General features: G+C 38.3%; 1 protein-coding gene and 2 long non-coding RNA genes across 9 annotated transcripts in view; 1 reads left to right on the forward strand and 2 right to left on the reverse strand.

Moving 5' to 3' along the window:
* LOC143907298 (uncharacterized) overlaps positions 1-22504 on the reverse strand; it is a 192712-nt gene that overhangs the window by 45911 nt on the left and 124297 nt on the right. The gene's annotated exons all lie outside the window — the stretch shown is intronic.
* The window catches only part of LOC143907290 (serine/threonine-protein kinase SIK3), a 199086-nt gene that overhangs the window by 40411 nt on the left and 136171 nt on the right, over positions 1-22504 (forward strand). For all 6 annotated transcript variants that reach the window (XM_077423968.1, XM_077423966.1, XM_077423967.1 and 3 more), the window contains one exon: positions 9439-9562. In XM_077423968.1, the coding sequence (XP_077280094.1) occupies positions 9439-9562 (124 nt within the window). The remainder of the gene's footprint in view (positions 1-9438; positions 9563-22504) is intronic.
* On the reverse strand, positions 1065-4069 carry LOC143907084 (uncharacterized). Of its 2 annotated transcripts, XR_013259714.1 has the most exons (4): positions 3448-4066; positions 3082-3338; positions 2249-2795; positions 1081-2176 (listed from the first exon to the last, which is right to left on the reverse strand). It is a non-coding gene; the product is annotated as an uncharacterized LOC143907084 (long non-coding RNA). The 2 variants fall into 2 exon arrangements; XR_013259713.1 differs by having other exon boundaries at positions 1065-2176; positions 3082-4069.

Consider the following 22504-nt stretch of genomic DNA (forward strand, 5'->3'; position numbering starts at 1 on the left):
TTATGTTAGGGGAGAAGGGAAGTTGGAGGAAACTATGTTTGATAAATGTATGGCTGTATGTGTATAAATGTATGTATGTATGGCAATATTTGTCCTTGATAGTTGCCATGATTGAATCCGTTCTAATCATGGCAAACAAAAAAGTTAGTTTATTTTAATGAGTAGTCTTATCTCTATAGACTGTATTTCAATCATTTATAAAAAGCTAAACAAAAAAATGACGGTATGTTAAAGAAGAACTTTTTACTTAATTTTTTGTTTTAAATTATTTAAAAAATTGAATAAAATAGTAACGAATATATATGCAACACTGCTTATTTATAATAATTTTTATATCACACGTGCGTGGAATGTGGCCCATTCCGCGCGCGCCATCTGTGCGACAAATAGCCAATTTTCTACGCGAGAAATTCCTACTCAAACCCGTGCGGGAATATCTCATTCCCGCACGGCTTTGAGTGAGAAATCTCTCGTGCGTGCGGAATCGGCCATCCGTCGCACAGATGGCGCGCACGCAATAGGCCACTTTCCACGCACTTTGTAATATAAAATAGGGTGTGTAACACGTGCGGGTTGAGAGAATTGGACACGAGTGCGGAGTGGACGCACGAGCCGATGGCTCCAATTCTTAACTTCACGCATTTGTTACACAAATAACTATTGTTTATTAAAAAAAATTGCAAAAATTGCCTAATTTTTTAGACCTACTTTTGAGCGAATACCTTGTTAATACAAAAATGAGTTTAATTTGATAGTTTATATGTAATGTATAAATATTATTTTAATATATATTGCTATAATAAATCAATTAAAAAAGAAATAAAAGACGCACAATTTATATGAAAGAAGTGTTTTTGGTCAATTTTTTTGAATTTTTAATATACTAGGCATCACAGACGCGCGCTTCGCGCGCGCTATTTAGCTTTAACATTATACTATTACTATTACACTATTAACTTTTTGATACACACAACTGTCAAAGTATATGATGATAGCTACTCATGAAGTAAGCGCAGCGAGAAAACCAATCAGCATCGCGGAAAAGCGACAACAATAAACTTCGATAGATTCGAGTATCGACTTTACACCTTTTTTTAGATACACGCCTTTTTTTAGAAGGGGATGGATTATAGTACTTGTCTCTGATGAAAAGTTTCAAATTTTTCAACTTTCTATGATTAGTTTCTGGTGAGTTATAGGCATTTGAAAGTCGCATTCACAAGACCGTTTGTAGTTTGTCTACACGAGTTTGCACTTAAGGTAGTTTTTCTCAATTATGCTAGTCAAAATTAGACTTGATCAATAAAGTTCAATAAATGATGAATTCTTTTACATTCAATTCCAGAACAGATTTTTGAACATTATTGGTTCTCTTAGAATGTTAAAAACCGACAAAATAAAAGAGAGTTACAGAAAATGAAATAGTATTTTAACGTTGCCACATCCATAAAGCATGACCGTGCACGAAAAAACTAACCTACCCAAAATTTTTTGTATTTATCACACTCTGATACCGTATGGTCAGTGTCGTTGAAATTTAAACATGCATTTCTTTAAAAATTCAATTACTTTTGCTCAAATATTTGTTTTAATTCTTATTTTAGATTTTTTGTTTTTGCTACTGACAAATACATGTCCAAGTATTAGTTTTTCTATCTCAGTGGCCATAAGCGCAATGTTAAATTTCGAGGAAAAACAGTCAATTTTAAGCGATCATATTTCGGAAACTATAACAGTAAATCGAATCCAAAGGACTGTGCTCAGTTTTATATGAAAAATTGGGCCCCCGGCAGCAATCAGAAAATGGCTATAGCAACATAGCATTCGCTATGATTATATTATGACCATGTACCACTGGTCTGGTCCGATTTCTCTGCATCCAAGCCTTCCCGCGGTGACGACGATAACGGATTGCACCAAAGACATTGAAATAATAATAAAATAATTAAGGACGACTCTCAATAATAATAAGAACATTAAAAAATTGGCAATAAGAGAGTCGACGCGGTTATTAGTGCGTGATGTCAAAAGACAGATATATTTTCATATTACAAGTTTCCGGACGTTTTGGCTCTTCTTCGAGCCATCCTTAGCAGTACAATAAACCATTCTCCATCATAACCATGAGCTTTCGGATTAGGAAGTCGGAAAACCATGAGAACTAAATGATTGTTATCTATAAATGGTCAAACACAATTAATGAAACAAAGAATAAGAGCAATAACTCATTTTAATCCGAAACACTCACCATATAGTGCGGAGAACGGAAGATGGTCAACAATATAAAATTACATTAAAAATACATTAAAGATTAAAGTGTCCATGACATGTTGTCACGATAGATCGCACGACACTGTGAGCCATCTAGTGGAATAAGAACAATTATACTAAGTAAAGTAGGAATGTTTTAAAAACTTAATTCTGATTTTATTCTTAATAATCGCTCTTCTAGCCTTAATCCATAATTTCAATAATTTAACGACGTAATAAGCAAAGGTAAATGAAATAAATTTAAAAAATTGTTGACGCATTTTTTTTTAGCCAGAAATTATGGATTGCTTTGCATACAATACAAATATTTTTTGATAGCACTTGATGAGAGTGAAAGCCAATTATTATTAATCTCCTCCCTTTTTTCTGCAGACACATTAACTACATTTGCTTTTATTTTTTGCATGCAAAGGTGATCCAGTAAAGGCATCAGTTCATACTGTTGCAATGCTTCTTTGGTTTTCTTTTTCCAGGAGCACTTGACATCAGTGCAAGACAGTTCGTCAAGCTTCAAAAGTTTAACTCTTAAAATATTAAAATAAATGAAACATTAAAATAGAGAAAACTTAATTATGCATTAATACATTAATTAATTGTCTTAGAATAATTTCTTAAATTGCATGCGAATTGACAGTTATATATGCGATAAATTGATTATATTTTAAAACTTTCTGTTCATTGAGGTTAGAAAAAATATTGGTTGTTAAAGTCATCAGTATATACTATAAATTTTACTTACACTACATGTATATCAAAAGCTTATTATTATAAAAAATTATAATATTCAACTTACATAAAAAACATACATACCTTTGACAAAACATGAGTGCTGCAATATATGTTTACATCATCCGCTGTTTCCTGCTTTGCAAGAGCAACACATTTTAACAATTTCTCCATTAGTTGAAATGCTTCCTTCAATTTTGTGAAGAATTCCACTTTTCAAGCTAGATATTTGCAAACATCTTGCAATTAAGGGTATCATTCAACAAGATACGATATGTCCAGCTTGTAATAATTTTTCTCTTTTCACGATATTTCGAGACGACAGAGTTGAGTCTGCATATCTGCAGATTTTTAACAATGTTAGAAACATGATTCACTTTCACTTTACATTGATTTAAGCTTTCTTTATCTTTATATCGACAAAAATGCGTGAGCACACATATGTCTCACGTGTTGACGTGGTGGATTATGGCCGCCATATTGGCCAGCTGACGTCATCATGCCCGTTCCCAATAATGGGCATAATCTACTGCGGCGGAGAGTAGCCACCATCTCTCTCCGCCGCGTCTTTTCTGGTGTTGGTGGAGGCTGGACCGAGACCCGAGAGTCCCCGCTCGGATCTCGACTCCCACCGCCCGCGACAGAGCAGGGTACGAGACAGAACCCCTCCCCATTGGGGGGGAGGGACTCGCTCACCATTTCTCTCTCGCGGGCCGCGAAGTGGCGCTTAACGCGCCAGCAAACCCTCTGGTAGAGACCCTCTAATAAGAGTCTGACCACAATTGGATGGTCGCCATTTATGCGTGGAATCACACAAGTGGGAAAGCAATATGCTCACTTTCTCACTCAGTTGACGCATGCGCACACTTAACCTACCTCTTCGTGACGTACCACTTTATGAATAGCTGTATTTTAACATTACAAATCTTTTTTTAAAATAATTATTATCAAAAAATACCAAATAATTCATACGTGGTCTGATTAAACGTATTTTTGTCGATTTCTTCTAAGATCATAACCTTTGTATAAACTTTCATTAATAAATAATAAAAAATTAATAATTTTATCCATGTTAAAACTATATGTTTTTGAGAGAGATATATATTTTTTAATTTATATTACAGTATAGAGTATATATCACGCATCAACATTTAATGACACATTATATGTATATTTTATATTTTCACACTGAGAAATGTTTTATGAAATCTACAAGTTATAGATTTTTTGTACTGAAGTAACAAGTCTGCAAAATCAGGATACGACATGGCCCACGAAACGTTAAAGGTCATCCAAGTCATATTGTCAAATACTTTTGTGTGTTATTATAAAGAAAGCAAATTAATTAGATTGTATGGGAGTGATAATAAAAAAAAAATTTTATGTCAATATAATTATGTCTGTAGTGTATAATAAATTACATCATCACTTAATACTCATCTGATTAAATGGTTCATTGCGTAAATGAATCGTAAACATGAAGCGTAAAAAATCCTGAGACATTTATTTTCATGTATGTACACGTTATAAGAGTTAACATATATTCGTATTCCATATAAAAAAGAAATATAATTTTGTAAGATAAATACACGTATACTTCACATACATAGCATGCTACACTTTTAACTTGTTTATTTATATTATTACTGAAGACGCATGTACACAGAATATATCGCATATTATGTACTTTTTCTATTGGACCAATTCTTTACAGTTCTCCGTTTGTTATATAGAGCTTTAATTTGGTCTTCATTAAATACCATTTTCAAAGCTGTTTTGTATTTGTCTTGACTTATAACATATTTCAATCGATGCACCATATTTTTCAGTGATTTTGATTTTGATTGTCTCTGAATCCTTAAAAGACGTTTGGCTTGAGTGTCAAGAGCTTTTTTTAATTTTTTTTCTTCTCTTGCTGTTAATGAAGAAATAAGAATAAAGTTAACATTTTTTATTGTATGTTAACATAAATATTTTTATAAATAGAAATATTAGTCTATTGTTAATGTCAACATTAAAAACAAAATTTTAATTGGTTTCTAGGTCATAAAAGTACAAGAAACGTCAAAGTTAATGTACATCGTCATACTAAAAAAAATTATTGTATAATAATATAATAGTATAATAGATAGTAAAATAATAAGTACAGTTATATTTACCTTAGCAGCAGTTTGGTGCCCTTGGTCTGTAACATTTTGTTCTTCGTTCAAGACTGATTTAGCAAAATTTTGTTCATTTTGCGTTGAATTTGTGAAAGGTAATTGTCGTAATGCAAAGAATTAGTGATTGCGTACAGCGTACAGCTACAATTATTATTTCGACAGTATAATAATGAAAAAGTTTGTCACCTTATTTACAGTCTGTCTAAATGCAGTTTTCTCTGTAAGCCAGTATCCAAAAATTGTTGGCACTGCGTTTGGTTTTAACTTCGGTTTTTTATCACTCTTTTGCTCCCACATTTCTGGAGAAAAATGCACTTTCCAAAAACACATTTGTAATTAGTATGTTAAATAAGTCTAAAGTATAGAACATTTTTAAAACAATTTGTCAGTTTTGTTATTTTATATGTATATTATTCTATAACCTACAATTATTAAACACATTAATATACATGACCTGTGTTTAGTCACTTTTTTAATTAAAAAAAAACTTACCTTGCATAAATATGAGCGGTCAGTTGGTATCCAGTTCTTCACATTCATATTTGCAACCCATTGTGCCCGACGTTCAGGGTTTTTCGGAAATGTTTTACAAATATAGCCTTTAGCGGTAGAATTGTTGCAAAATGGGGCTGAGCGCCAAATCATGATATTTAAATTATCAAAAATATGAATTGACCAGCACTGACAAAAGGCTTCACCACGTGGCTTCACGATGACAATGGGCGAAAGGTTAAAACACGATGATATTCGCGCGATGTGCGATCTCAACTGAGTGAGTGAACGAGAACGCACGAATTCTTCCGAAGTTTGCCGAAGCACGCATAAATGGCGGACCAATCAAAATGCGGGACAAGGTGGCCAGACTCTTATTAGAGGGTCTCTAACCCTCTGGCTAGCCTAGCCAGGGGGGTTGCTTACAACAATGGCTTGTCTATCGTCGGATGGACGATTGTGCCGGCCCCGAGCGGCTAGAGCGGCTAGATGAATCTCACCGCTCAGGGCTGCCTTTCTTTGCTCCGAACCCCTCTCCCCGCAAAGGGGGGGGGGTGAGAGTAAGGGGAGGGTATATGCACGGGAGGGGAACAAGTTCCCTCTCCCTTTCTTCTATTATCGTTGTCACCCCGCGTCTCTAAGCTGCTGGGGCGCGGGATCTGGGAGCATCCGCCTTCGCCGGCAAGGAGGTGGTCTTCGCGGGCGCACGAAGATCCTCCCGTCTACGTTGGTCTGATCCGGCGCGGGTCGTTTTCCGCGCCGGATCCTTTTGGCCTCTTTTTTGGCGGCCATGACCGCGTTGCAAAACTTGGTCATGGTCCGCCATTTCTTTTCCCCCTCGACCATCGCTGCCACTACGGCCGGAAGGGAGAGGACACATTCTACACTGGCGCGCAGGACTCGGCGCTCTTCTGCCCACGCTGGACAACGTGCCAGCGTGTGCTGCGTCGAGTCCATGTCATCACCGCAGTGATGACATTGTGTGGTGCGTTTCTTACCGATGCGACACAGGTACTCACCAAAGCACCCATGCCCGGTCAGCATCTGTGTCAAATGGAACGTGAGTCCCTGCCTGCTCGCCCAGTTTTCCAGGCATTGTCGGACGGCTTCGACGACTCTCCTGCAGGATAACGCGGGGTTATCGAGGTAATCTCGCCATTTGGCGAGGAGGGTCGTCGCGGCTTACCGGCGTATCAACGCACGGTCGGTGATTATCACGCCCTCCGCCTGAACTTCCCGCGTACGCCAGAAAGTGAAGGCGTGCTTCTTCGCGAGAAGCTCTATCGGCGGAATCCCGGACAAGGTCGAGGCCGCCGCGTGGGAGACGGTTCGGTAGCCCCTTGCCACCCGGATGTCCACCTGCCTCTGTACACGGCACATCGGCTCTTTGAGGCTTTCGGTGGCCATCATGTTAGGGGCCCATATCGGGGCCCCGTATAGGGCCACCGAATGTACCACTTCCACGTAAAGCCGGCAAACGCTGTTGCTCGCCCCCTTAGGTTGGGCATTAGCCTACATAGGCTGTTAGTCCACTACCTTGACCGTGGGGGTCAGCCGAGCAACATGCTCGCCGAACTTTAGTCCGTCCAGCCAGAGACCCTGCAGCAGTTTCAGCCGGGTCCCCACGCGGACTCCATCCACCATCAAGAACATATCGGGTGACTTCCCCCTCGAGCAGTCGTGAAAGAAAACCGCTTGAGTTTTCTGGGGAGCCACCCGCAGCCTGAGGTTCTTGATGGCACACACCACACAGGTTCCGCCCCTTTGCAGGGGGCTCCACTATTGTCAAACTAGACACAGTGTGCCTTCAAAGTACATGCGTGGGATTTCACGCGTGAAAAGTTGTAAATATTTTTCAACTTTTTTTGTTAATAACTTTTTAATAAAAAACGACCGTCGGCTAAAGCCTTCTGAAGGTCACTTAGGAGGGTGATTTCTCTCTCTTTTTTTTTACGGAGGGGAAATCTACACGGATACCCCCTCCCCCGGGGCGGGGATGGCGGTTATGTGGGACTCTAACCCACTAAAACCCCTCTGGGTGTCCCTCTCGGCGTTAATGTGGGGAGGCTTCGGGAACTTGAGATATTTACCATGAGCCTCTCCGCCCATTAGGAGGGTGACCTTGACAACATATGTCATTGGTCATTGGTAAGTGGGGTTTTTTTTATGCATAATTACCAAATATATAAATAGAAAGATCCGAGATAAAATATTTGATTCAAGTGAAAATCTGGATATCCGGCTTTTGTGTGGATCCAGATCTTGTGTGGATCCAGATCTTGTTCGGATTCAGTTTTTGTTTGGATCCGAATCTTGTTCAGATCCGGATCTTGTTCTTATTGAATTGTTTGATGCTGTCTAGATTTCCAATTCAATTATTCAATCGTTAACCAGATCTCGGATTCAAATCTCATAAAGGCGAGTTACCACAAATCATAAATCTTAAACACGAGTTATCGTGGAGATTATCATCATTATTGAATTCATAATAATTATTATACTAAAACATAGAAATAATTTAGCTTGAACTAAATTTTAACTGCTGTTTATTTAATAAGTTTCTATTTCGCAATTTACTTATTGATTATTGAATAGCTGAAGAAAGAATTATAAAGTACAGTTCAAATAAGTTTTTATTTTTCAACGAAAACATAACATACAAAGTTAAATGTAGTGCTTAAAAATAAACATGTTTTAAAGTTTTAAATAAATATCACAAAATTACGTTATCTAACTCAACCTAAGTGATATGTATAAATCCAAAATCCAACCTAAGTGGTAGTAGAATTTCTCTTTAACAAAATTATTATACAAACAAATTTGTGTTACCTAACTCAACCCAAGAGACATGCATTTCAAAAAAAAGATGTGAAATTTTTAATGCGCCAATTGCAAAGAGAATATATATATTGTTTTGAAAAATAATTGTTGCGCAATTACTTTTAAAAAATAAAACCTAAGTGGTGCATATCTTGGTCTTTGTGTTCTAATTCAAAAGTCTTTCTATTCCAACCCAAGTGTGGTAGTAGTTTTAATTCTGCTTAACAAAATTATAACGTTACACATAATTATTTTAATCACAAAGAATTAAAGAGGTAACAGTACAGAATAAAAATTAAAATAAAATAAATGAATTTTTCTTGTAAAAAACTTGGTGAACGCGAATTTCAAATGCTTATATGTAATTTAGAAATTATAATCATAGAAAATTGAAACTTTTTATTAGTGATACAAGTATTACACATATTAAAATTTTTTTTTAAATGTTTTTTTTTTTTTTATATAAATCGTTTGGAATTCTTTCTTTGGAGTTAGTCTGAAACATGTAACTGATTAATTAAAAATTATATATGCTATGCCTAAACTCTCTCTTAAGGAACTCTCTTTAAAGAGTTGCTCAAGTCAAGAAGGATCGAGGCCATAAAGCCATAAACCAAAGGTATCTTAAGTTTCATGATCAGTGCTAGCCACAAATAAATTTTGCGACCCCACCGCGATAAACGGTGATCGTGGATCAATCACGTAAAAATGATCGTTTTCATCGCTTTTGCATTATTTGCATATGCATTTGACACAAAACATTGATTGTGCTCATAATTTTTGATATAATACGTGCAAAAGATACACAGAACCTCCTCCAGGGAGATATGCGTCGGGAGCTTAGAAGTAACTTGCACGTCTGTACCTTTTTAAATTCAAAAAGGACATTCTGGATTATTAATGCACCTTATCGTATTTATGTCATTATAACTGCAAAATATATAAAATGCAATATATAATATTTCAGAGTCTCGGCGTTGTCTTGTACGTATTAGTTTGCGGTGCTCTACCATTTGATGGACCTACAATGCAGTTGTTACGATCTGTGGTTGTCTCAGGGAAATTCAGAATACCATTTTTTATGTCTGCAGGTAGATATATATATATATACATATATATATAAGGTAATTATTTAATAGGCAATACTTGATTATTTACTATCTATTATTTAGTAACTTTTATAAGAAAAGGTCACAATTAAATTAACCAAATATCGATTTTAACTTTATCTTTTCGAAATGTACAGAAAGATAAATTGATATGTGTGTATTCGGGTATTTTATCCAACAAGTTCTAATAATCAAGATTTTAATCTTTATAATTTCACGCGTTCCATAATTTGTGATATATATATATATATAGATATATAAGTTTTAAAAGAAAGATCATGGTATCCATAAAAGCATTAATCAGCACAGCAAGGGAGGTGCAGCAAAAAAATAAGTTTTATAGTTCGATTTCATTGATTTGTTTTTTTGTTTTTTTTTTAAATTTAATTTTTTAAATTAATTATTATATAAATAAAATAAGAAATATAAGTAAAATTTATGTTGCCTGAGAAAGATGTTGAAATTATTGTTAACCGGTTATTGCGATAAATATTGTCACATGCCTCAGTAGTCGAATTGGTAGGACACGGAATGAGGGAGGTTCCAGGTTTGAATGGCTGAGGTAATATTTTTCGCAATAAATTTTTTTTGATAGTTAAATTGAATCGATTTAATTACGGGGAGGGAGGAGATTTTACTAAGGGAGACCGGGGCTAGTTGGTACATGGGGCAAGTGTACGGTAATTATTGTAAAAGTTACAAAAGATAATATTGCGTAAAAAATATAGTATTTCCGCAAAAATATTGCGATAATATTTCAATTAGTAATTTTAGGTTGAGTAGCGTATTTTTACAAACAGAAAATATTTTTAGTTTTGTATATAGCCGAAAGTAAAATAAATATATTACTGATATATTAAATGTTGTACTTATAAATCTGGTCATCATATCATAATTCTAACTGTGTCTTTAAAATTTTTACTTTAAACGTAATAACTTCCAGTTATGTTAACGTTTTAAAACATTTTTTGTTTAAACAATAAATCAAAATATCTAAATATGGCAGGTCGGGGTAGATTGTTACAGCTTTCTACTTATAATTTTGACCATCTCCGTCGATGTAACATATAACCTTGGTATAACAACGGCAGATATTTAAATCTTATGTAAGATTTCACCGTTAATGTCTCTTATTACGTATCAGAACCAGTCAATACAGAACATCAGTTACATTATATCTATATCATAATTTTGCACTTAACGGTGAAATGTAATATGACACATATTGTTACATGTTATTATTTCTCTTTATTAAATATATTACCTACACTTTTTTTTTTTTTTTTAAACTGGAGCTTTTACAACTTAATCCGGTACTGTAACAACTTACTCCATATATCTAATTATTACAAATGTCGTCTTCTTATAATTGTTATTGGTGCAACAAAATTAATTATACTATTAAGTTAAAAGAAATTTTTTATGTTATATAAGTATTGAAAAATTTTTTCGCGACTTGTATTCCATTTATTAGTTACATGTAAAAAAATGTTTTTAAAAATGTTTTAACTAGCCCCTGTCTTTTCTACTCCAACGGGAACTGTGTTGTAAATATGACAAATCTAGTTGGTGCGCAGTTTTCTAAAGTTGGAAAAGATATGTGTAATACACACGCACACACACGCACACACACGCACACGCACGCGCACACGCACGCGCACGCACACACACACACGCACGCGCACGCGCACACGCGCACACGCACACATACACACACGCACACACACACAACATATATATATATATATATATATATATATATATATATATATTAAGTTACTAAGATCCAAACTCGGATCGTAAATGGGTTTAATTTAATTTGATTGTATTTTTTATATAAGTCTCTTATGTGAAAGTTAGATCAGTGTCAAGTATTTCTGTGTTGTCCCAATCCAAGGCGTGGTTAAATTTAGTAATATGTTCGAAGATTACAGAATGCTTAAATGGGTTTGTCTTAATTTTGTTTTTGTGTTCATTAAGTCTAGTTGTTTTTTGTCTGTCTTATATATGAGACCATTACAGTTTTTACACTCTATTTTATTGATTACGTTATTGTTTAAAATTATTGGATTTGTATCTTTATGTACCTTAACAAACTTGCTGAGATTATTACAACTATACTTTACCATGTGCTCGTCACCGTTTAACAAATGAGCTTTTTCTGTTTTTAATAAACAGGATGACTGAATTTTTTATTATTTGACGCTGTGTTATCTTTAGTCTGATTCTCCGATTTAACTTCCTGTGTATGTTTAAATTTACTGTTAAATAAATATTAAAATCTCAAATTAATTTTTTTGAAGATTAATTTAATTAAGAGAATAATTCAATAAAATATTAGTAACTATTTCCAAGTTTTTTTTTATGAAACATGGAGTAAGACAATAAGATGGTTCTTGTCAACTAAGCTAAAGATTGTGTTTATTGGGTGATCAGAAAGATATGAAAAGTATCTGCCTAGTTAATTAATTAGAAGTTAAATAAAAAAGTCAATAAGTTAATAACTTAGCTTAGTTAATTTAAAATGAGTTAATTTTTAACTTTAACTACTTTTTTTAAAACACAAAATTAAACTTATTAACTTTTTTCTCAAGTTGAAATTTTTTTTTATCTTTTTAGCACATGTAGAGCAATTGTTTAGTGCAGATGGCTTACTATTTGACGATTTATGAGGCAAATTAATCGATTGTTATTTTGAAATAACGCATTAAAAGGGATATTGTTTGACTTACCTTAAGAAGAAAAAGTTCTATAAACATATGCCCTAAACTGCTTCGTTTTCAAATACAGGATGTCAAAGACGCACGCCCCTGGTGAATGTAAAAATGTTTTATTGGTATTGGAAAAGAGTTCTTAATAGCACATGTACGCATACCAAATTTGAATAAAATATCTTTAAACGTTTTTCAAATTTTCGAAAGGACTATACAAAAAGTAGACCCAAATGGGAAACTTATCGCAGTTCGATGAAATTTGGCAGGAACATTTATATTGGCTTTATAATCATGCCGGAGAGAGAATTTTTGTTTTGACACTCGACTTCCGCAAAAAGCGGAAAAAGACGATAAGTTTGATTGTAAACAGCACCAGTGTGAAAAGGTAAAAAATCAACTGTTTTGTTATTCAGCAACAATAGTAAAGTGGAGGACATTTGCCATATATACAGTATGTCTCATTTTAAATGCTCCAGGCAAATATTTCGAATATGGAAGATATGGAAAAACAAAAGTTTTAGACAAAAGTTGTAGAATATTAAGGAGAACAAATAATGGTAAAATTATTAAAAAAAAGACGTTGCATATTTTAGAAATTACATAATTTTTTTTGCAAAGCAACAATGTGTTTTCTTTATACCAATTGATTTATCTTATTATTGTGTACATAAAAGTTTTAAGGTACAGTTATCAAAAAATGAATAGTTTACGAGATATTTTATACTTTATGTCAAAATGTGCCAGAATAAAATATGAAATATCTCGTAAACTATTAATTTTTTTATAATTCTACCTTAATACTTTTATATGTATAATAATTAAGGCAGGAACACAATACAAAGGTACAAGCAATAGGAATAGGGAATAGCAACAGAATGTAGATTTTCAACCTATCAGAAGCCGTGTAACAATGCATTTTGTTCCTATTTTCTGTTCCTATTACCTGTATCTTTGTATTGTGTTTCAGCACTTAAAAATAATTATATCATGTAAAAAATACATACAGTTCTATTTAAAAAAATGATTATTTTTAGGTGACTTGAAAAAATCGATTTTTTTTTCAAAAATTGGTCAATTTTTTCAAAAATTTATCATTATTTCTACCCTTTTATATTCTGCAACTTTTGTCTAAAACGTTTTTTCATATTTTCCATATTTTTTTAGATATTTGCTTGGGGCATTTAAAATGGGACATCATACTATTATATAAAACCCGACTGTTTGTCTGTCTGTCCGTCCGTCTGTTTGTCCGCAAACTACTCATTTGTTAGTGGACTGAATTTTTCCCAAAAGTATATGAAATAAAGGTAGAATTTTCTGGGGAGTGCCATGATGTGTATAGTTTTTCGTTACCGCTTTTCTGGAAACCGGTTTTTTTAATTTTTTCAATTTTTTGGGAAATAATTGACCGAATCTTAAAGAATTGGGTATGAAACAGGGATAGAATTTTCCGGGGAGTGCTATAAAGTGTATAATTTTTCGTTACCGATTTTTTTGGAAGCCGGTATTAGAAATTTTTCCAATTTTTCAGGAATTAATTGACCGAATCGCAAAGAATTGTATATGAAGTAGGGGTAGAATTTTACGCGGAGCGCCATGATGTGTACAATTTTTGTTACCGATCTTTTTGGAAACCGGTTTCAAATGACCGAATCTCAAAGAATTGTACATAAAGTAGGGGTTCACATTCCAGGGGAGTGCTATAAAGTATATAATTTTTTGTTTCCAATTTTTTTGGAAACTGGTATCAGAAGTTTGACGAATTTTTCGGGAAATAGTTAATCGAATTTTAAAGAACTGTATATAAAAACAGGGGTAGAATTTCTTGGGGAGTGCTATAAACTGTAGTTTTTTGTTACCGATCTTTTTGGGAACTGGTATTTTTTTGGAAATCGGTTACGAAATTTTCCAGAGAGAGAGAGGGAGAGGGAGAGGGAGAGGGAGAAAGAGAGAGAGAGGGAGAAAGAGAGAGACTATTTGCGTGTTTTATTACATATGTTCTCCGGGGCGAAGCCTGGGTAACCAGCTAGTCCTGTATATGTGGCGAATGCCCCTTCACTTTATTATTGTTGCCGGATAGCAGGAAAGTTGATTTTTTTACCTTTTTACGCTGGCGCTGTTCATAATTACACTTATCGTCTTTCTCGCGATTCTTTTTGCGCGTTTTATCACTTCCGTTCCAGACAAGTGTCAACAAAAATTTCTTCTCCGACATGATTCTGAAGCTTCTTTTTTTTTATAACGGTGGAGAAATCCTCATAGGATACCCCCGTTTCCCGGGGGAGAGGACGGGCGGTTTGTCGGACTTCTACCGACTAAAACCCCACCGGGTGTCCACCTTTGCGCACTTAGTGGAGGGGCAACGGGAACTAACTATATCCTTCCGCTACCCTTCCTGCGCTTGCTTCTCGGTGCCCCTTTGTCGGTAAGAGGCACCTGCCCCCGCCTTGACTTGACGGGGACTTGCTTCTCTATCGTGGCCGAGGTGGGACACCACCACTTCGGCTACCTCTCTTATGTGGGGAGGTTATGCCGACCCACTGGGAACCCCCGCCCGCGGGCCGACTTTCCCCGCGCCTCTCCGCACCTCAACCCGATTGGTTGACGTGGGGAGAGGCGCAAACTTTGTTTTGATGCGCACTCGGGAGCGAATAAATTACCCAGCACACGTCGGGCATTGCGAGGCCACTAATCTGCCTTTGCTCTCCAGCCATGAACCGACTTACTCTCTCTTGGGGTAGAGGACTTTACTCTGTCCCCTCCCCCGTTGGCTGTTATTTTACGTCCACTCATTGCTGGGTTGAGGCAGGGTGTTGGCGCCTTCCCAGAAGGGAGGGAGCCCACGCGGTCTCTTTAAAGCGCCTCTTTGGCCCTCGTCTTCGGGGTGATTCGGGTCCGGACACTCTCCGCACCAGACCCTTTTCGCCTCTTTCTTCTGCGCCATAATTTGGCCGCGGAAGGAGGCTACGGCCGACCAATTCTCCTCGCTCTCGACCATCGCTGTCACTATGTCCGAGAGCGAGAGATCTTCCCCGACGCGATCCCTGAGGACTCGGCGCTCCTCTGTCCACGCCGGACAGTACTGCAACGTGTGTTGCGCCGAGTCCAGGACCGCGTTGCAGTGGTGGCACTGCGTGGTCCACTTCTTACTGATCCGACACAGGAACTTTACATAGCATCCAGGCCCGATGAGCACTTGCGTCCGATCGTATGACAGTCCTCTTCTGCTTTCCAGTCCCGCAGGCAGGGTCAGACGGCCTTGACGACTCTCCTCTCAGCCAGAGTGGGATTGTCGAGGTATCTCTTTCACTCTTCCATAAGAGCCGTCTGTGCCTGGAGCCTAACCGCCCTGCGGACCCTGTCCGTCATCATTACCCCCATCCTTTGGAGCTCGCGTGTCCTGCGGTAAACTTCCGCGTGCGCGTTTATTACAAGCTCCATCGGCAGGAGCCCGGACAGTGTCGTTGCCGCTGCGTGGGAGACTGTCCTGTAGACCCGTGACACCCTGATGGCCACCACAGTTGAGCGCGGCTCATTTGCATCTTGAAGCGTTCGGTGGCCATCAGTTTTGGGGCCCAGACTGGGGCTCCGTATAGTGCCACGGCGTTGACCGTCCCCGCGTATAGGCGGACACGGCTATTTGCCCCTCCTAGATTTGGCAACAGCTTGCAAAGACTGTTGGTCACTCCCGTCACCCTGAGAATAAGGCGAGCGAAGGGTTCGCCGAAGCTCCAGACGCCGTCCAACCAGAAGCCCAGATGTTTCAGGTGAGCTTCTATGGGGACGCGGACCCCCTCTATTGTCAGGAACAGGCCGGATGGCACTCTGACGCTTCTCCCGTGGAAGAAGAGCATGATTCTTTTTTTGTTACGCGGGGGAAATCTTCAACTACTGGGATCCCAGGCCCGTGAAGAGTCTGGTTTACTCAATAGTTTCTGAAGGGGAAGACTCCCTTGTCTCCGGGGAGAGGACGAGGGGAGTGTGGGATTCTACGCGCGCATACCGCTCCGGAGGACGATACACGCGCGCAGCCTACCCACTAAAACCCCCGCGAATGGCTTGCTCTGGCGTTGTGGTGGGTGCCCCGGGAACGAACTTAAGGGGTAAAGCCACTCTAGAATTGTCAAAAAATTGATTTTTTTGTTTAAACGATGCTTTAAGGTCTTAGAAATAAGGTACACTTGGTTCCAAAGCTTGGAAAAATCTTTATTATCCCTTTTTCATAATCCGTCTGCCGGCGCGTTCGGAGTGCGCTTCGAGCGTCTGAAACTTTAAACGCGTTTTTCTCGAAATCGCTTTTTTAAAATCGGGCGGAATCAGAACTTGAACACCTTTTATCCGATTGACTTAAAATTTTGAGTGAAACTTTACAATAACATTATCTTTAGAAGTACATGTGGATTTTGCGATAAGTTGAACAAAACTTTTTTTATAAACAATTTCGTGCGAAATTTTTTAGCGAAAAATGAAACACTTTTTTTTAACATGCACCATTTTTACAAAAAATGATATTTTGCAATTCCCACATGTACTTGTATAGAAAAACTTATATATTTTTCAAAAATCTTTGAATTTTAGTTCCAGCTCCAAAATTATAGGAGCTTTGATTTCGCCCGTTGGACGCTTTCCGCAAAAAGGCACTTTGGAGCAATGGCTCTGGCGCCGTTATTTTTTGGCAATAAATAATAAAAAATTTTTTTATATTTTAATATATAGATAATAAATAGAATTAAACCGATTTTCATTTATGATTATTGTATTTCTGAAAAAAATTATCAAAAATTGGCTTTTTTGGGGGACTCTAGAGTGGTGTTATCCCTTAATCATGACTTCTGGGGAACCCACCGCTCTGCGCCGATGACGCACCTTTCTCATTCCCCAAGGGTCATGATCCCCGGGGGGAGGGGGGGTTGCCAGTAATGGGAAGAATCTTGTTGCGGCGGGGAGTGCCCACCACCTTTCCCCACCGCGCCCCCTTGGGTGTTGGTGGGGGCGGGGTCGAAGCTCAAGAACCCCTGCTTGAGCCCCGGCTTCCACTGTCCGTGAGAAAGCAGGGCACGAGACGGAACTCCCGGTGGAGGGGGAACTCGCTAACCATCCCTCCGTCACGGACCGAGATCTGGCACTATTGTGCCCGCTGTTCTCTAGCTAGACCAGAGGCTGTCTTTAGCTTGGGCTTGCTCATCGTCGGTTAGGCGATTCCCGGCCCTGTGGTGTGACATAGTCCCATCACCCAGAGCCACTCTTCTCCGCTCCGATCTTTTCTCCTCAAGAGGGGGAAGAGAGAGAGTAGGGGGGACGGTATACACACAGGGAGGATAACGCGTTCTCTTTCCCCCGCCCTTTATTATCTGTGTTATCCCACGCCCGTGGATTGTTTTATTTAATCTTGCTTTTTTGTATATTATATGTTTCACTTTAACATCGACACTTTACTCTTATTTGCCTTATGATTTTGATTTTATCATTTTTTAATGTGTTTATTAATAAATTATTAATACTGTGGGGTAGGTGTTAGGCGAAGGTGCGTCGGTTCCCACAATAACCAGTCATTCAATTAGGTAGAATCTCGCTAGGTTTATTCATGCTCTATGTACAGGTAAATTATTTCTTGGATGTGTACGGATAGGTGGACGTGTGTGATTTGTGTAGAGGATTAATGTGTAGTGTTAACGCGGTGTGTTGCTTATTATCCGTCCCGAATAGTTAAATTCGCTAAGGCCGAGCTTGGAGAGGAGTCTTGACGTTCTTGTAGACAAGGCCAGTGAGTGCGTCACCACAGAATGCTCCGGTTGGAGTTAGATGTGTGGTACTCGGGTTGGCCGGTCGATGAGGTGTGGCTTTCACGGGAGGAAAGTATCCACCTTGGAGATCAGGAACAGACCCTTCGTCGTGGCCCCAGGTGCAGGAATCGGAGTCGGAATCGGAGTTGGAGAAGGCAGCGCCTTGGTCTCGGTGTTGTCCGGTGAGCTGGATCGTAAACGACCCAGGAAACCTTTCCACGGCAGGGAGTCTGTCGACTCTTACCGAGGAGAGTTAATGCCCTACAAAGCAGGTGTAAACGAAGGCCCGGAATGAGCACGCTCCGTATCAAACGGAGGCCCTGAAGAGCACGCTCCGTCTCCAAAAGAGATTATGTCAGGGGCCCTGGTAGTAGCACCCCCTGACTGGTGAGCTGATCGCTGGAGAAACCCCGCTGGGTTGCCCCTTATACAGAGGTCGATGTCGAATCTTTCTTACGAGAGAATCGGCCGGCGATGCGCCGCGTAGCGGGCGCGCGCCAATCTATCCCGCCGATCGATATTGTGCCGCGCGTCGCTACTACCCGTTCCGCGCGTCTTCGTTCCGCGCGCCCGTTGTACTATCCGTGCCGCGTACGTACGGTCGTACGCTCGTGTGTTCGTGGCGGACAGCTGACCGCCACAAATACATTTTTTGTTTGCTTCCATTTGTAAATCTAGAATATGAGAAAATGCAGGAATGTGTGTGTTTATTTCTGTTACTATATCTTTTTATTTATGCAGTTGAAATCTATTTCAAAGTTTTTCTAGAATATTATATGACCTATTCTTTTAAATTCGTAATTATGCAAAACGCTAATGTCTTAATAATTATATATCTGATATTTTTAATATTGTTACGCCCGTGCTGAACACTGAGTAGAGAAGTCGGGGAAAGCTGTGAAGCGCGCTCCTTGACAACGGGAGTTTGTTTATGGATTTATTGATTTTTTGTCTGGCGGATTTTTGGAATCCGCACGCGTTCTGTTTTACGAGCTTGGAATAAACGCATTTCTTAAGTTTTTTTTAGTTCTTTTTCCTTTTGCGAGTTTCGCAAAATACGTGCGCGAGTGTGGAGTGCGCGATAGTGTTACGGCGGCGAGCTTACTCGACGAGCGTAACATTTTGGGGGCTCGTCCGGGATACGAGGCGACGAACGCAGTATCCCGAACAGGATGACGACCACGCACACCCCGCCGAGGACCCGTTCGCAGGCCGCGGCGTCGGCAACAACGGAGGCGGGCGCGACCCATCCGCAGGATGCGGTGGCGACGGAGGCAAAGGCGGGTGCTTTCGAAGTTGTCTACTTGGAGCTTCAAAAGCTGCGCCAGGAGCGGCGGCTGGAGCAGCAGGAGCAACAGCTTTTTCGCAGCGAGTTGGAGGCTCGCCTGAAGGAACGCGATGCTACGGTGGCACGTCTTCACGAGCAACTCGCCGTACATCAGCTAAGTCCCTCCAATAATGTTTTTCGCGGCGGAATTTCGAATGAGGCGACGCGTGAGATAGGCGCGGGTGAGGGCGCGTGTGCGGGGCGCGCCGCGTGCGGAAATTCGGTCGAGCCGCTGCGTGTGATGGGCACGGGCGAGGGCTCGTGTGCGGGGCGCATCGCGTGTGGAGGTTCGACTAAGACGGCGCTCGGTTATTAATTAAAGCCCGACACGTTTGACGGGACTGTTTCTCTGCGCGGAAAATTTCTATTCATTTAATTAGTTTTTAGGTTTTTTTAAGAAAAAGATTTTTTTTTTTGTTGTTACTTTCAGCTATTTCTCCGGGAAGATGGTGCCGAACAACACATCAGGCGAAGATATTAGCTAAAAGAAGACTGCCTTGCCCACGGTTTTTGATCGTGGTTTTTCCGTGGGACTTAGGGCAAATGCCAAGGCGGGGACTGGGGAGTCTTGCGAGACGCAGGGTCCACGAAAGCTTCCCCCTCCAGTCCGAAGACTCTCAAGAGGATAGCGCTGGTAGCAGAAGGAAAGCCGACGTTGAAGAGGTTCACACGTTGAAAGAAGCGTTTTTTTTTTTATTGAGGGAAGAAACGAAGCACGTTAACTCGCAGCTTAGCTCGAGGTAGAGCAGGAAGCGTTTCAAGTTCCCGGAAATCTAAGAGAAAGAAACTGCTTGTAACTTTCCTTTAGTTGTCGGGACGACAACTTAAGAAGAGGGGGACAATGTTACGCCCGTGCTGGACACTGAGTAGAGAAGTCGGGGAAAGCTGTGAAGCGCGCTCCTTGACAACGGGAGTTTGTTTATGGATTTATTGATTTTCTGTCTGGCGGATTTTTGGAATCCGCACGCGTTCTGTTTTACGAGCTTGGAATAAACGCATTTCTTAAGTTTTTTTGAGTTCTCTTTCCTTTTGCGAGTTTCGCAAAATACGTGCGCGAGTGTGGAGTGCGCGATAATGTTACGGCGGCGAGTTTACTCGACGAGCGTAACAATATGTTAAAAATATCAAGTGTTTTTTCTTATTTTAAATAATGCGATTAATTTGTTGCATTTTTCAATAAACATCTCATTATGTTGTTACATAAATATGCAACATATGCTGACCAAGTGCTATTTACTGTTTTATAATACTATTTTAAGGTTGTTTTGGAGAGTTTGTCAAAATGCTATACTGTTGATGAAAATTTAATATCATATATTCTGTATTCTTTTTCAAAGTTTGGGACTAAATTTCAGATTGATTTACAATTTAGATAAAAAGTTATCAATTTTTAAATATTTGAGTTTTGCAGAGAAAAGTGTAAACATTAAAAAATGCTACCAATATAATGATATTTTACACATAAGTAAATCATCAACAAACAAAAAGATAGCAACAAAATTTGAAACAATTTATACATTTTTTTTTGAGATTTTTTTGGGGGAAAAATTAGTAATAGTTATTTGCATTCACTAAATTTACGTCTTTTACATTCTATTAGATTTGCCGTAACTATTTATGTACATTTTTTTTGTCTTTGGATCCTTGGAGAATTAATATCGGTGTTTTTAATATTTTCTGCATACTTTTGGTTGGGACGGTGCCTCCAGAACATCCTTAATTAATCCTTTGCTTCACATACGATTTCATATATAATCTCATATATGATAAAGTATGAGACACTTGTCTTTTAGGTGTTTTTCTGTATTTTTACACATTTTACAATGTGTAACATATTTGGTACCTTTATATTTCTAAGATATATGTATGTGTTACCGTTAGAACCCGAATTCCGTCAATACCCGATTTAACTAGTCAAAACTAGTTTTATCAAAGGCCTTTCGTCAATACTAGTATTAACTGGTCAATTCTAGAAATAACCAAATGTACTTGACAATACCGGTATTCTCTTCCGCCTATATGTGTACTGTCTATACACATATCAAAAAATTAATTCTCTTAAGGAGGTTTGCCTATTACTTTGGAGTCAAAAATGCGATTGAATAATAATGTCATTACAGCGATCTCGAATTATATGCAATATTAGTATAATGAATTGTGGATGCTAGTTATGTGCTATATTCTTCGTAAATTATTAGTGTATAGAATATTAACAAATATATGCCGAAGTATGAGAGCGTCAACGACTCGAGAATCGTTGTCAGGTACTTATTATTTAACATTATAAAGTAAGAGAAAAATTACAAATAATTTATAAAAACTTATATGAACAATTGTCAGAGAATACTAAAGACTTAAAATGATTAATACATTGATGATTGCGTGTCGTGGATTCATGATTAGTGATTAAACATTGTTTGTGAGGTTGGGTTTGCATCAGCTGTTGCGTTGCCAATAGCAACGTCTGTCATTACTAATTTGATCCACGAGGTAAAAGTAAACTTAGTGAATAAAAAACTGTAAATCCACACGGTAAAATCTTAGTTTCTTCTAAGTTTTTATGCAATTCTTGATGTTTCATCTGTCAAATGCTAGTTTTTCAAAGTCCTAAGTTGGCTAGATATGTATTAAATCAGTGATTATTTACCTCAGGGCGACCGTTTCTCATGAGGCGATAGGCGCAAAGTGGTCAACTTCTGAATATTATTACAAAAAAACTATACATTGCTCAACTTTTGGGATTATTTGTGTAAAGTGTTTATGTAAATCATATAAAAAAATTAAGACTCTAAGTTGACTTTGGACTAATAGGCGAACCTCCTTAATACTGAAACACACATAGAAAATTAGTTCTCTTAACACTGACATAAAAAATATCAAAATTCGGTAAAGACTCTATTCTGAACAATTATCAACACTTTTAACTGGCCCAACTCAGTGAGAACTAGTTTTGCCTAGTAAAAACTGTTAACATATTTTAACAAATCAATTTTTCAGTCAGATCTAGTTTTCACTGACAGTCTATTGTTATTTCTAGAATTTACTAGTTAATACTAATAGGTATTGACGAAAAGTCAATGTCGTAACCGACTCCGCGCTT

This window comes from Temnothorax americanus, unplaced genomic scaffold, assembly GCF_048541705.1.
Source record: "Temnothorax americanus isolate GAGA-0224 unplaced genomic scaffold, ASM4854170v1 Scaffold8, whole genome shotgun sequence".
Lineage (NCBI taxonomy): Eukaryota > Metazoa > Arthropoda > Insecta > Hymenoptera > Formicidae > Temnothorax > Temnothorax americanus.